At 39.5% G+C, this 14,770-nt stretch overlaps 1 protein-coding gene across 2 annotated transcripts in view; it reads right to left on the bottom strand.

Moving 5' to 3' along the window:
* Window positions 1-14,770, bottom strand: part of ccdc102a (coiled-coil domain containing 102A) — a 134,666-nt gene that overhangs the window by 43,127 nt on the left and 76,769 nt on the right. For both annotated transcript variants that reach the window (XM_022667390.2, XM_022667391.2), the window contains 2 exons: window positions 11,704-11,820; window positions 10,267-10,476 (listed from right to left, as the gene is read on the bottom strand). In XM_022667390.2, the coding sequence (XP_022523111.2) occupies window positions 10,267-10,476; window positions 11,704-11,820 (327 nt within the window). The remainder of the gene's footprint in view (window positions 1-10,266; window positions 10,477-11,703; window positions 11,821-14,770) is intronic.

Genomic DNA, 14,770 nt, shown 5'->3' with positions numbered 1-14,770 from the left:
CCACGTCTATTTTCAAAACCACGCCGTCAGTAGCAGCACAACACTACAACAATTAGCCAGAGTAAAAAAGAATAGAATGGAAATAATGCGACACACTGCTGAAGTGTGCTAAAATCCGTGTGAGAGTGAGAGAGTCAGAAGAAAGGGTAAAATAGATAGTGAACACTTTCTGAATCTACAGAGAAAACTGTACAGATGGAGACGGACAGAGAAAAAGGACTCTGCCGTCATGGAGAACTCGTGGAACGACAGCATGATGGGGAAACCACGGCCCTTGACCTTCATGTGGACGGACTCTCCGTGCTTTGATGTATGAAGAAGCGAGGGACTTTGACTCCAGTTCAAAGAAGATCAACCGCAGTCTTCCACAATCCGTCCTGAAAAGAGGAGAAGAGTCCGTGCCCTGCATTACTGAGCCCCGCCTACTGCTGGAGGACCATTAGATGGACAGTGAGGGTAGAAACAAGGAGATTCTAGGGTTCTAGGGGCGGGGCCACAGGGGCATTGCTAAAAGCTGAAATCTGATTGGCCCTCTGAAATGCCCCTGTCCTGTCACTTATTTTTGTCTTTTGCATTTATAGTTGTTGTGCTGTAACCCAATGGTATTTTTAATGAAGTACCTGGAATTCAAGCTACAACTCGGTAAAAAGCTAAATTCAGTGTAAATTAATAAATATTAAGAGCTTTCCATTATCTGTTTTTTATTATTTACTCATAAGATAAATGAAATAGTTATGTTTATACTTGCTAGTAAAGTAACATATAACATTGCAAAAACTGTTATTAGTATAAGTGTCTTTATTTTAAAACGATTCTAAATCGTATGTTGTCCGTCTCGCTGGCTCCTGGTGTCACAGTGCTGTTAGCCAATCAGAGGCAATATGCATGAATTTTTTAAAATCTAAAATTCTATTGTCCTTCCCCGTCCCGCTCTCCTCCACTGGACTAAAGCAGTGTTATAATGGATCACCGGAGCACTTTTTATTTTACAAAAAACAGCTCACAGCCCATCCAAGTGCTGAAAAACCTTCAAGAAGCTTGAACTAATTTATGATATTAATTTATTGTGTTTGAAATCAATATTTGGATCTCCAGCAGCGTTATCGTACATCACATCACATATCGTACATCTGTAGCGTGTTCAATGTGGTCCTCCACCTCGCTCTGCCTCCAGTTTTGTCATATAACATGAGCATAGTGAAAGGTGAAGAGCTCCCCCTGCTGTGGCACGTAGGTTATAATTTAAAATTTTCTTTTATTCATGTTAAAGATCATAGAAATATACGATTTATCTTACAGCCTTAGTATTAACAAGTCCAGACAAGACTTCAACTTCCTCTATTTTTAGCAACTTCTACTTCTATTTTAGCTTTAACAATGCATGCAAAATCCCAATACACTTTGTCCATACAGAACATGTAAGTGATCAGCCCACAATTCCCATGTCCTATAAGTTATGATTTACGGGCAATTTCTTTCTGATTGAAAGTCTGATGAATTTTTGCTGCTTCGGGAACATAAGGAATGTTGTAATGCCACAAAAAAGCCAGCTCAGCCTGGAGAGACCGGTCTGTGCTTAGGGTTTTGAGTTTATAACAGAGTATTTTAATCATTTCCTAATAAAACGATAACCTGGTTCACAAGTTCACATTAGCTGCATTCCATTCCACAGGGGCCCTAGATAGGCAGTGCTCTTGTGTTCCTTACATACTGATCATGTGATACTGGTTAAGGAGAGGGTTTTCCATGATCATGATAATTTTCTCTTTTATGGGTTTTTTTATCCTCTGTGATTTTATTCCCGTCCAGAACGATCATGTAGGTGTTTTTCTCAGACGTCCTCTGAGAAAATTACAGGCTGAATTATCTACTGTTTTTCTCTGAACTCCGTGCTCCTCCGGTAATTTTAGTCCCGTCCCGACGCACATCTCTGAGTTTCGTCTCCTCGCCTTTAATAAAATAGATATTTGTCCACTGCCGCGCACCGTAATTACACTCTGAGCGTGCCCCGGTTTCCACGGAGATCCATGTTAAAAACACAACAGTGAGTGGAAATGGAGTGGAAACGCTGTGATGTCATGTGACCGAGAAAAACTAAAGCCTAAAAACTCACTGATCCTCCTGTTTTTACAATTACAGTTCAGATGCAGGAGTTTTATCACTAAAAAGTAGAAGTATGAAATATTTTACACAGACGAACACCTGAGAAACTAATACCGTCCAGATAGAGCTAAAACCCTTAAAATGCTCTTTACCGTATACGAGCTACAGGTGTAGGTGATAAAAAAAACTATTTTTCTGCAGTAAAATAACTTATTTACACTCTTAAAATTTGATCAATCAGGAATCAACACAAATTCTGCAGGTTTGAAAAATAAACGTAAAAACTACTGTCCACTGCCGCGCACCGTAATTACACTTTGGGTATGCCACGGTTTCCACGGAGATCCATGTTAAAAACACAATTGTGAGTGGAAATGGAGGAGCTACTGAACGCGGTCATGTGACCGAGAAAGCCTAAAAACTCACTGGTCCTTCCTTCCAGATGCAAGAGTTTTAAAACAGACTCTGATTGGCTTGTGTTCGATTTGGCACTGTATTCGTTTCGGCAGGTGTGAAATTTGTAATTGGACTCTAAATCGTTAATCGGGCACTAAAACAACCCAACTCCAGAGTGGTTCTGTTTGTGGTGAGAATGTGATCCGACCTGACTATCAAATGTAATTCTTATATTTGAGCTAAATGGCTGTTCAGGTGCAGTTTAATCTGATTTATTAGCCAGAAAATCACTTACAGCAGCTTTAAACTAACTACAACTACAAACCACTGTTTCATGCAGGTGCAAACATGAAGTATGTTACACTATCATTTAAATCCAAACCAAAACTACACCACAAAATGTTATATTGGCTAGCATTAAAATGGACAAAGATGCAAGAAATCCAGTAATTGTAAAGACACTTAAAGGAGAATTCCGGTATTTAGAACCATTGTTTACAACTCACAACATAGCCTAACCTCTGGAGATTAGACTATGCTACAGGTTGTAAACAGTGTGAAAACACCTTTTTTTGGCGGATCAGACTTTTCGACCAAAAAGTCCTACACTACAGATTTTTTGGAAGGATGTATTTGATGTATCTGACGTGTTCCAACAGGATATCCCACAGGATCCTACAGTGGCATTACTGGGAGTTATTACTAAAGGTGTTGTTGGGATGTCCAAAAAAATATAAAATATGTTTTTAGTTATTTCACCTTTTTTTGTTAAGTACATAAATACATCATACATACATCATTCATAGTTTTGATGCCTTCAGTGTAAATAGTCATGACAATACATAAAACGCATTGAAAAAGAGAAGGTGTGTCCAAACTTTTGGCCTGTACTACACTTGAAATATTGTTTACAGTAGCTTTAAAGTGTATTACCAATAAATGAATAAACCCAGCACCACCTATCTAATTATAAAGTAAGGAATTTTATTATGTGTATTACTGGATGTTAGTCTTTGAAATTTAAGTTTGTTTGTTATTTTTTAGGCATTCTTATCCCTGATTAAAATGCTACTTCCAATTCAAAATAAATATCTTTGGCTTGTATTTCTTGTTGTATACGGTATCATCTTCTTGGGCTGGGCTGGAAATGTGTGAGCGGATGTCATCCTAGCTTGTGTTACTGGTCTGGTTTTCCAGGCCGTAACACTGGAACTTATTGCTATCCTTTATAGTCCATCTCTTATTTGTACATTCCTGTTTAAATGCATAATAATAATAATAATAACAGGGTGTAGTAAAGTTGTTTAGTCAGTGAGTCACTAATCTGCAGTGTGAAACTGAAACTAACCGGATTCAAAACAGAACAGAATAAAACGTAACACACACACAAACATACAACTGGGTCCACATTCTGGTTTGGACTTTCAGGTGTGAATTCTGTTTAAACTGAATGCAAATCTTCAAACAAACAGCTATACTGCAAAGGCCAACACACTGTGATAACAACAAACAAACTAATATATTGTGCAGCCCTAAATCTCTCCCTTTTCTTTCTTTTCCCTCTCTTTCTTTCTTTCTCTCTCTCTCTCGCTCTTACTCTCGCAAACTCACACAGGCACAGAGTCCCCTTCCCAATCTTCAGGGCATGCTGGGTTGAATAGCGCAGTGACAGAGGACATCAATCTACAGCATCGAGCACAGAGAGAGAGAGCGAGAGAGAGAGAGAGAGAGAGAGAGAGAGAAAGAGAGAGAGAGAGAGAGAGAAAGAGAGAGAGCGCGAGAGTGAGAGAGAGAGAGTCAGGCTGATGATTTCAGTATAAATCACGCCGTGTTTGCTGTCTGGTGACGGCGCAGCGTCTTCATCGCGGCGCTGCCGGTTCTCCCGGTTCTGTCCGTATCGACCCGTTCGGCCCGGCAGCCCCGAGAGAAGCTCATCAATCTCGGCAGCTCTCCTCTCGGACCGCGGGACGGCCGGCGGGACAACCGGCACAGCTGGCGCTCGACCAAGAGGTCTGGATACGGACACACACTTCAGCTCCTCACTTTAATAACAAGATAAATTACAGCACAGGAGAGAACTCCCTGCTCCCTGAAGAAACACCAGCACTTCCTGTCTGCTTATACGCTGATGCTGTGTGGCTGCTATGGTATATCAGGTGCTAAGTGGTTGATTTGTTATCCCAAATAGCTTTCCAGAAAGTTTCCTTGGTGATTTCAATGGTTAAATTTTCACGATGGTTTCTGAAGTAGTTGTTATAGCAATGCTATGTGGTTGCATTTCAGGTAGTTCTATAGTGATACTAACTGATTGCTATGGTAATGCTAATTGGTTGCTAATAGGGGTGGGCGATATGGCCCTAAAATTATATCACAATATTTTTTCTGTATTTTTGAGGGTGGCCGAACAATTACATAGAGAAGGGATTGACAAAAAAATGCATATAGAATAAAAAAGTAAAAAAATAAAAATAAAAAACAGCATTTTAATAAGATAAGAAAATTCTTTTTTTTAATGTATTTTAAAAATATTATTAAGATATAAAACAAATAAGGTAAAAAAAAGAATTTAAGAGCATGAATCATAAAATTATAGGTTAAAAAAATTAAAGGTAATAGAACTAACTCAAATTCAACTACAGATGAATAAATAAAACTAAACACATAAAAGAAATATAAAGAAATATAAATAAGCAGTAACTAAAAACAAGAAAAGAAAAGAAAGAAACAAAAAAAGAAAAGAAATGTAACAAACAGTTAACTAAAAAAATACAAAAACAACTAAAAACATACCAAAGAGTTGCTAGGTGGTTGCTACTATATTGGCAAATGGCTGCCAGGTGGTTATTACCGTGTTTGCTATGGCATTTCTAAATGGTTGCAGGATGGATGGTTGCTAGGTGTTTCTTGTGGTATGCCAGGTGGTTGCTATGGTGTTGCTGAGTGGTTGTTTGACAGTTGAAATGCTTTGTCAAGGCAGTTGCTATATTGTTGTTAAGTGGTTGCTCTGTTTTTTTCAGGTGATTTCAACTGTGTTTTTCATAGTGCTGCTAACTAGATGGAGGTGGTTCTTATGGTATTGCTAAGGGGATCCTAGATGGTTGCTATGATTTTAGGTCATTGCTATCGGCTATGGTACTGCTAAGTAGTTGATCTGGTAACCCAGTTGGTTGGTAAAGTGGTATTTTAACAGATGGTCTCTATATTGTTGCCAAGTGGTTGTTATGGTGTTGTTACAATGGTTAATGACAGACAGTGCAGAAATCCTTTATCCTGCAGCAGTATAAGGAATCAGTCAGGAACAGTGTTTCAACACGTCTTTATGAGCAGTATCTGTCAGACAGGAAGTCTGAACTGTTGGAGATCCACCTGATGAAGACAAACTGTCCTCCTGGCGTTTATTAAAAAACTTCTAGATGTTTAGATATAGCAGATCGGTCATCTCAGCTGTTGCCATAGAAACACCAGAGATAAGAGCAACGCGGGGAGTAAGTGTCACCTGCGAACGTTCGCAGAAATAAAACACGAATAGAGCACAAATAAAATAATGCCATAAATCCAGTTTGGTGATTAAAGTTAAAGTTTTATTTATGCAGAACTCACTGTTTTAATGAGTATATATTATATTTATACTTCAACTGCCCTTATAAACACTCCAATCACCATAATAATCCCTGCTTGTTTCTGTGAATCAGCTGAAAGAGTTTATCATCAGGAATCATTTGCTTCTATGAGTCGTTTGGATGCTTCTCCCTTATTGTGATCAGGGTTCTTGCACCATTAAAAAAAAAATCTAATTTAATGCTTTTTAAGACCTGTATAAATATAATTTAAGACTCCAAAATGTAGTCATAATTTCTTTATTCTATACTTATTGCATTGGAAATCAGAACTTAATGTTTCCTGTTTGTTATATATATTTTTTTCTTTTTTCAATTTTGTTCCATTATGATGCAGAACAGAGCCAACATAACATGTATGTGAGTTCTTTTCCCAGTAGTGTTAGCTAGCTCACCGCTAATGTCAGTGTGTTAGCTGACTCGCCGGTAAGGTCAGTATGTTAGCTAGATCTCCACTAACCTTAGTTTTCTTCCTGGTAGCTTAGCTAACTCGGCGCTAAAGTTAGTATGTTAGCTAGCTCTCCGCTAACCTTAGTTTTTTTTATCCTTGTAGCTTAGCTAACTCACCGGTAAAAGTCAGTACGTTAGCTAGATCTCCACTAACCTTAGTTTTTTTATCCTTGTAGCTTAGCTAACTCACCGGTAAAAGTCAGTACGTTAGCTAGCTCTCTGCTAACCTTAGTTTTCTTCCTGGTAGCTTAGCTAACTCGGCGCTAAAGTTGGTATGTTAGCTAGCTCTCCGCTAACCTTAGTTCTCTTCCTGGTAGCTTAGCTAACTCGCCACTGAAGTTAGTATGTTAGCTAGCTCTCCGCTAACCTTATTTTTCTTTCTGGTAGCTTAGCTAACTCGGCGCTAAAGTTAGTATGTTAGCTAGCTCTCCGCTAACCTTAGTTTTCTTCCTGGTGGCTTAGCTAACTCGGCACTAAAGTTAGTATGTTAGCTAGCTCTCCGCTAACCTTAGTTCTCTTCCTTGTAGCTTAGCTAACTCACAGGAAAAGTTAGTATGTTAGCTAGATCTCCACTAACCTTAGTTTTCTTCCTGGTAGCTTAGCTAACTCGGCGCTAAAGTTAGTATGTTAGCTAGCTCTCCGCTAACCTTAGTTCTCTTCCTTGTAGCTTAGCTAACTCACAGGTAAAGTTAGTATGTTAGCTAGCTCTCTGCTAACCTTAGTTTTCTTCCTGGTAGCTTAGCTAACTCACCGTTAAAGGTCAGTATGTTACCTAGCTCTCCGATAACCTTAGTTTTCTTCCTGGTAGCTTAGCTAACTCACCGGTAAAGGTCAGTATGTAAGCTTGCTTACCTCTAACCTTAGTTTTCTTCCTGGTAGCTTAGCTAACTCGGCGCTAAAGTTAGTATGTTAGCTTGCTTACCGCTAACCTTAGTTTTTCCTTCTGGTAGCTTAGCTTACTCTGTGCTTAAGTTAGTATGTTAGCTAGCTCTCCGCTAACCTTAGTTTTCTTCCTGGTAGCTTAGCTAACTCACCGGTAAGTTTAGCCTGTTAGCAAGCTCTCCGCTAACTTTAGTTCTGTCCTCAGTAATATAGTTAGGTCACCATTAACGTAAATATGCTAGCTACCTCGCCACTAACGTTAGCTAGCTGTCCGCTAACCTTAGTTCTCTCCCCGGATTAGATGTTCACGGTGGGCCACAGTGTTTTCCCACCGGCATTAAACCACCCTGGCTCCACCCCTATCCCCCACCAGAGCCCCGCCCATTAGATCAACTGAAAAAACATTGACCATTTTGGTTTGCTGTTTGAGAACCTCAGACAGTACACGGCAGGATTAGCCAGCAGACTTTGTCTGAGGGAGGGATCTGTACCTACTGTCTGTGGCGAGTCTGCAAATGTTTTAATGTGTTTCTATCACAGTTAAGCATGACAAAGTTTTTGTTTTTTGCCACTAATGAGAGGAAATGCTCAGCATAAACATAAGGTGTGTCCAGCAACAGCTTTGCATAAAAGATTTGCATAAAAGTGTCAAAGCCCTTAAACGGCTCATTCTGAAAGGGACTAAAACTGGTAAGAATAGAGCTGGTAAGATCTTTATCTTCATGCAAAAGTGATTTTGTGCAAAAAGCTTAATAAACTTGTTTTGTATAGAACATTTTTGTGACCCATTTGTGTCTAACTTGTGTAAAAAGAGGTAAAATAAGTGTATTTAAGGTGCAGATGAGTCATATAATTTGATATTTACTGTTAATTAGAGCTTCAGGTTGACCTGAGAAGTCCTCGGACGTGGACGGCACTACAGCACACACTGCACCGTATCAGCATATGGTGTCTACACACTTCACTGGGCTCGGGTAAGGACGGGCACTGTCCTGCGGCGGGTGGACGTCACGAGGACAGGGGACACTCAGGACAGGTGCTGCTGATACTGATAAGGGCTACTGATATATAGAGGTGTTCTCAGTCCAGATCAGCTGATCCATCATCCGGTTTGTTTGCAGTGTAAAACACTTTTTAGATGGTTCAGATTTTCAGACCAATTACTGGATGTAAAGTGAGGCTATAGTTAAAAGGAAGAGAGAGCAACCACTTAGTAACTGCAAACACCTGGCATACCACATAAGAAGCAACCATTCGCAAACATTTAGAAACACCACAGCATCCACCTAACAACGCCATAACAACCACCTGCATCAGCCATTCGCCAACATAATAGCAGCCACTTAGTAAACCACTTAGTAAACCAAACTTAGTCAATTAATTTTGTCCTTTTATTTATTTTATTTTTATGTTTTTATTTTTTTGTATTTTAGTATTACTATTTTACTTATTTTGTCTTTTTATTTAATTTTATTTTTATCTGTTTTCATTAAATTTTCTGTTTTTTCTTTTTATTTGACTTCTATCATTTTACTTTTTTAAAATCTTAGTTTTATTTTTAGCTACTTAAATCTTCCGTTTTCTTTTCTTTTTTATTTAGTTAATTTTTATAACTTAAATTATTTATGTCTTTATTTGACTGCTTTAAATTTTAGCCTGTCCATTTATCCTTTTATTTCTTATTTATTTTATTTCTTATCTCTTTTATGAAATCACAATTGTTTGTTTTTTTCTAATGCTTTTGCAATTTAATTTGTTTCTGTTTCCATAACCTGATTAAATACTTGATTTTAATTTTAATTTAATTTTTTTCAGTCCTTTCAAGTTGTGAGTGCTCGGTTGCATTGAACATGCAATATAATCCTCAGTGAAACTAAAGGTTGATTGACTGAATTATGAGTTATAAACAGAAATAAAAGGAATCTGGGGGGAATCTGTTACACTCAAAGAATAGAGGCACATTCTGGCAGAGAGTCAGAATTCAGCACAACACCTGGATAAACTGGTAACATTCTACAAACCAATCAGTGTTGGGTATAGGGGAGACTCCGCCCATGTAGGTGATGATGACTGGATGTAGTAAAGTTGTTTAGCCGCTCAGTCACTAAACTGCAGTGTGAAACTGAAACTATCCGGACTAAATACAGTACAGAAAATAATGTAACACACATTAACCTCAGGTTAAAATTATAGTCTGACCCTCTGGCACGTGTTCTTTCTTAAGTATCAACTTACAATTACACTTATATATCCTTATATTTTTGCATTTCTAGGTCCTCAAGGATGGTTCCAATTACAGCCTACATATTCTACACACAATCATTTACACTCATCACTCAACCAATCAATCAGGCATAGCATACTCTCAACTGGAAACAACCATTTTTCCTAGCCAATTTAGGTTGTCCAATTAACCTGATCTCCTTTTTTTTATTTATTTATATATTTATTTATTTTATACAGTATCTTGGTGTGTCTCTTCTGAGTTACTCAATGGTGTGTCGGAGTGTGTTTTCAATATATGGATGGGATAAAAGCAGTTTATAAGCTCAATCTGTGCCCAGCATAAGTGTGATTAATATCATATGGTCTTTATCTTCTTCTAAAAGCGAGACGCCTCCATCCAAAGCCGGCCCAACACTCATTGATTACCCAGAGTGATGGTGAACTGGTCGCTCGTTTGATATGATTTAGTGGCTGTTAGTGAATCTCAGTCGACCGCATGGTGAGCTGAGCTCACGTTACAGCGGTCGGCGTGCGGTCAGCGTGCAGTCAGTGTGCGGTCGGTGTGCGGTCAGCAGCGTTCCCCTGCTCTCACCTTGTTCCTCTCGAACAGCTCGCTCTGGATGGTCTTGAGGTCGGTGTCGAGGGCGCTGGCCGCCTGCCTGCGTTTGCGTGCCAGCTGCTCCTCCAGGTCCTCCATCTGGGCGCGCAGCTTCTTGTTGTCGCGCTCCAGCGCCAGCTTCTCCGTCTCCAGCCGCTCCCGCCGTCCCCACTCCGCGGCGTTCTCCACCTGCAGACGCTCCATCTGTGCACGGACACGCCCAAAACAGCAAATAAATATGTGTTAAGAGAGACGACAGGTAAATATATGTCCAAAACTGTTAATTATCCAACTAGGACTGTTAGGATAACCATTTTTGTATTTTTTTTGGACAAAATATAAAAGAGTTTACTTGTGCCAGAATTAATTGGAATAAACAATATTTTTGTACAGACAATTTGAACTCTTAACAGAATCGCCGTCTATCGCTATGATGATATTAGCATCACTATTGCAGCATTAGCATCACCCAGCATTGCTACTATGATATTAGCATCACTAATAAGATGTTAGCATTGCCCAGCATTGCCACTGTGGCATTAGCATCACTATTGCAGCATTAGCATCGCTGTCTATTGTTACAATAATACTAGCATCACTACTGCAGCATTAGCATCGCCTAGCATTCCTACTGTAGTATTAGCATCGCTGTCTATCGCTACTATGATATTAGCATCACTATAGCAGCATTAGCATCACCCAGCATTGCTACTGTAGTATTAGCATTATGTCTATCGCTACGATGATATTAGCATCACTATTGCAGCATTATCATCGGCCAGCATTGCTACTATAATATTAGCATCACTAACAAGGCATTAGCATTGCCCAGCATTACCACTGTGCCATTAGCATCACTATTACAGCATTAGCATCACTGTCTATTGTTACAGTAATATTAGCATCACTATTGCAGCATCAGCATCGCCCAGCATTGCTACTGTAGTATTAGCATCGCTGTCTATCGCTACGATGATATTAGCATCACTATTGCAGCATTAGCATCACCCAGCATTGCTACTACGACATTAGCATCACTATTGCAGCATTAGCATCGGCCTGCATTGCTACTGTGGTATTAGCATTGCTGTTTATCGCTACTGTGGTATTAGCACCACCATTGCAGCATTAGCATGGCCCAGCATTGCTACTGTGTTATAAGCATCGCTGTATAAATATAGTGACACTACATGAGCTTGAAATTTTGAGTTTTATCGACTGTTTCATGTTTAGAGTCTATGTGCCGCTCTATATCTATCTGTATGTCTATAATTTATTAAAATTCAATATCAGCTACACAGAGTGCATTATTAATATGACATCAGATTATTATTTTCAGTGAAATCTGAAGGAAATATCAGATTTTTCTTTAATATTGAAATGGGTAGGACAGCAGTGTGGGGTAGCAGGATGCTTATGCAGCGTTTTTACCTCCGCTCGGAGCTCGGCGAGCTTCTTGTCCATGCTGGTGCGAGCGCCAAGTTCATCCTCCAGATCCTCAGACATTCGGCCGAGCTCATCCTGATGCACCTCCTTCAGCAGATTCAACTGGAGGGAGGGAGGGAGGGAGAGAGAGAGAGAGAGACAGAAAGAGAGAGGTTTAGCTTTTCAGAGAGCAAACAGCGGACACATCTCCAAGTAATTCTATCTCTGTTCTTTGATCTTAGTGTAGAATTCTCAGGAACGTTTTTTGATCTGTCTGTAAAGATCTACAGCTGAAACTGTCTAAAAAAAAAAAAAAAAAAAAACCTTAGGCCAAATTCTAAATACTGAGTGTTATTATGTAGTAGTATCATATAGTATTATGTAGTTTTATGTAGTACCATGTCAATAGTCGTTTTAGAGCTCATTACAGCTCAGTCTGACTAACTAAGCTGGGTACTGATTATAAAAACGTCAGTGAGAGTCAAGTCTTAGTTATCAGACAGTAAATGCCATTATCTGACAGTCAGGCAGTAATTGCCATTATCAGACAGTAATTGTAATTATCAGACAGTTAGACAGTAATTGCCATTTTCAGACAGTAACTGCCATTATCACAGTTAGACCGTAATTGCCATTATCAAATATTAATTGCCATTATCAGACAGTAACGGCCTTTATCAGACTGTTGGACAGTAGACAGTAATTGCCATCATCAGACAACATTTGTCATTATCAGAGAGTAATTGTCATTATTAAACCGTTATCTAAAAGTTATTGCCATTATCAGTACTTGCCATTTTCAGATGGTACTTGCCACTATCACAGAGTTAGACAGTTATGGCCATTAACAGACAATAATTGCCATTATCAGGCCATTAGACAAGTAATTGCAATTATGAGACAGCAATTTACATTATCAGAGAGTGTTTACATTATCAGACAGTAATTGCCATTATTAGACAGTTATCAGACAGTAATTGCCACTATCAAACAATTACAATAATTACCACTATCAGACATTTATCAGACTGTCTTTGCCATTATCAGACAGTAATTGCCAATATCAGAAAGTACTTGAAATTATCAAACAATTAAACAGTATCTGCCATCATCAGACCATTAGACAATACTTGCTATTATCAGACAGTTAGACAGCAATTGCCATTATTAGATCATAATTGCAATTTTCAGACTGTGCACATCCTGTGGCCGTCTTAAATGCACATGAATGAGCTAATTTAGCCTTTATTAACATTAGAGCAGAAATTTGGCACGTCAGACACTTTGTCGTATTTATGAAACACCGTCCTCGTTTTAAGAAACTGTTAGACTGTTTTAATACTGTGGTTTACAGTTCTACAGTCATACTGTCCAACCCTACTCTATACAGTCTCTCTTATTCCTTACAATTCAATTAACTCTCCAGCCTTCAAACCGAGCCGAGCCCAAACATCCACAGCAGCTTATTTTACACTCTTACTCAGTAACAACCATTCTCACCATTTTCCCCAGTAAAACCGGTGCAGAGCGACCGAGCCTCAGCAATTAGCATGCGCCGCAGGCTGTGTGCCCGCACAGCTGGGCAGAGCGATGCCAGCTTGCGTGTTACAGCTTCACGCCCGTCTCGGCTGCTGCGTCTCCGTTAGATTAACACCACTTTTCACACGTCGCTCCTCCTGCCGGTCCCTAACGGCCACCGTGCTCTTTACCGAAAACACCAAACACCAGCATAAGAAACAGAACCTCAGGCCCAAATAACTCTACAGTTCTGCACATGGTGTAGAATAATGCTATTCTCACAATACTACATTTTTGTGGCATCAATCAATAAAAAAATAAATAAATCAGGGAGTTTGTTGGTTCAAATCCCAGTCATGCAGCTTGCCATCAGCTGCCAGAGCCCTGAGAGAGCACAGTTGTTCTTGGGTGGGTACAGTACAGTAGATGGCACTCTCTCTTCTCCTCATCACTCCTAGGGTGTGGATCAGCACAAGGCTGCGTCTGTGAGCTGATGTATCAGAACTGAGTCGCTGCGCTTTCCTCCGAGTGTTAGCACTGTGATGCTACTCGGCAATGCTGCATCAGCAGCAGTTCAAAAAGAGGCAAGTTACTGACTGCGCACTGTCTGGCCTGATACCTGATGGATGTTCTCCTGTCTCTTGTCCAGCCAGACTGATTGAAGTCTCGACCAGAGGAGGATGAGTCTCCCCCTTATATATTAGCTTTGAAAGTTCATACATGTGTAGGTACATGTGATAGTACATATAAATGGTACACATGATGGTATACATGATGGTGCAAGGTAAAAGCAATAGTACGCAGTACGCGTGAGTACACCTGACATGCAATGGTACACGTGACAGCACAAGTTATGTGCGATTGTACATACGATGGTATATGCAATAGTACAAGGTACACGCGATAGTACATGGCAATGGCACACGAGAGTACAATGTGACAATGAATATAATAGTACATTTGATGGTACATGTGATAGAACACGGTACGTGTGATGATACACGTGACAGAGGGTACATGTACTAATACATATAATAGTACACATGGTGGTATATGTGATAGTACACGTGATAGAACAAGGAAAGTGTGAGAGTAAAAGTGACTTGTGAGAGTACATGTGATGGTAAATGTAATAGTATGTGATAATACATGTAATAGTACACAGGATGGTACATGTGATTGTACATGTGATACAGGGAGTTTTTCCTCTCTTGATCTTTGGAGGTTCTGTGTTGTTTGTTCAGTGTTTTGTCTGATTCTCTGTTCTGCTATCTTTAGTTATAAAAAGCGCAATATAAATATATTTTATCTGATTTTTTCTCCCTATATGAATTCCTCCAGTTTTTCAGAATGCCGGTGAAGCTGTTGTGGTGTGTTTGGTATGGGGTTTGCATCTCTCTCTACCTTCAGCGCAGCTTCCTGTTTCACAAAATATCTTTCTTTCTGAATAATAATAATAATAATGCAGGGTTGCCAGTTCTACATTCATATTCCAGACAAAACCCTCCCAGTGCACATACAAACGGGCTCACAGTGCCCCCTGGTGGTAAACAAC

Source organism: Astyanax mexicanus, chromosome 16 (assembly GCF_023375975.1).
Source record: "Astyanax mexicanus isolate ESR-SI-001 chromosome 16, AstMex3_surface, whole genome shotgun sequence".
NCBI lineage: Eukaryota > Metazoa > Chordata > Actinopteri > Characiformes > Acestrorhamphidae > Astyanax > Astyanax mexicanus.
The sequence above is the reverse complement of the archived record's forward strand: the minus strand, read 5'-3'. Positions and strand labels throughout refer to the sequence as shown.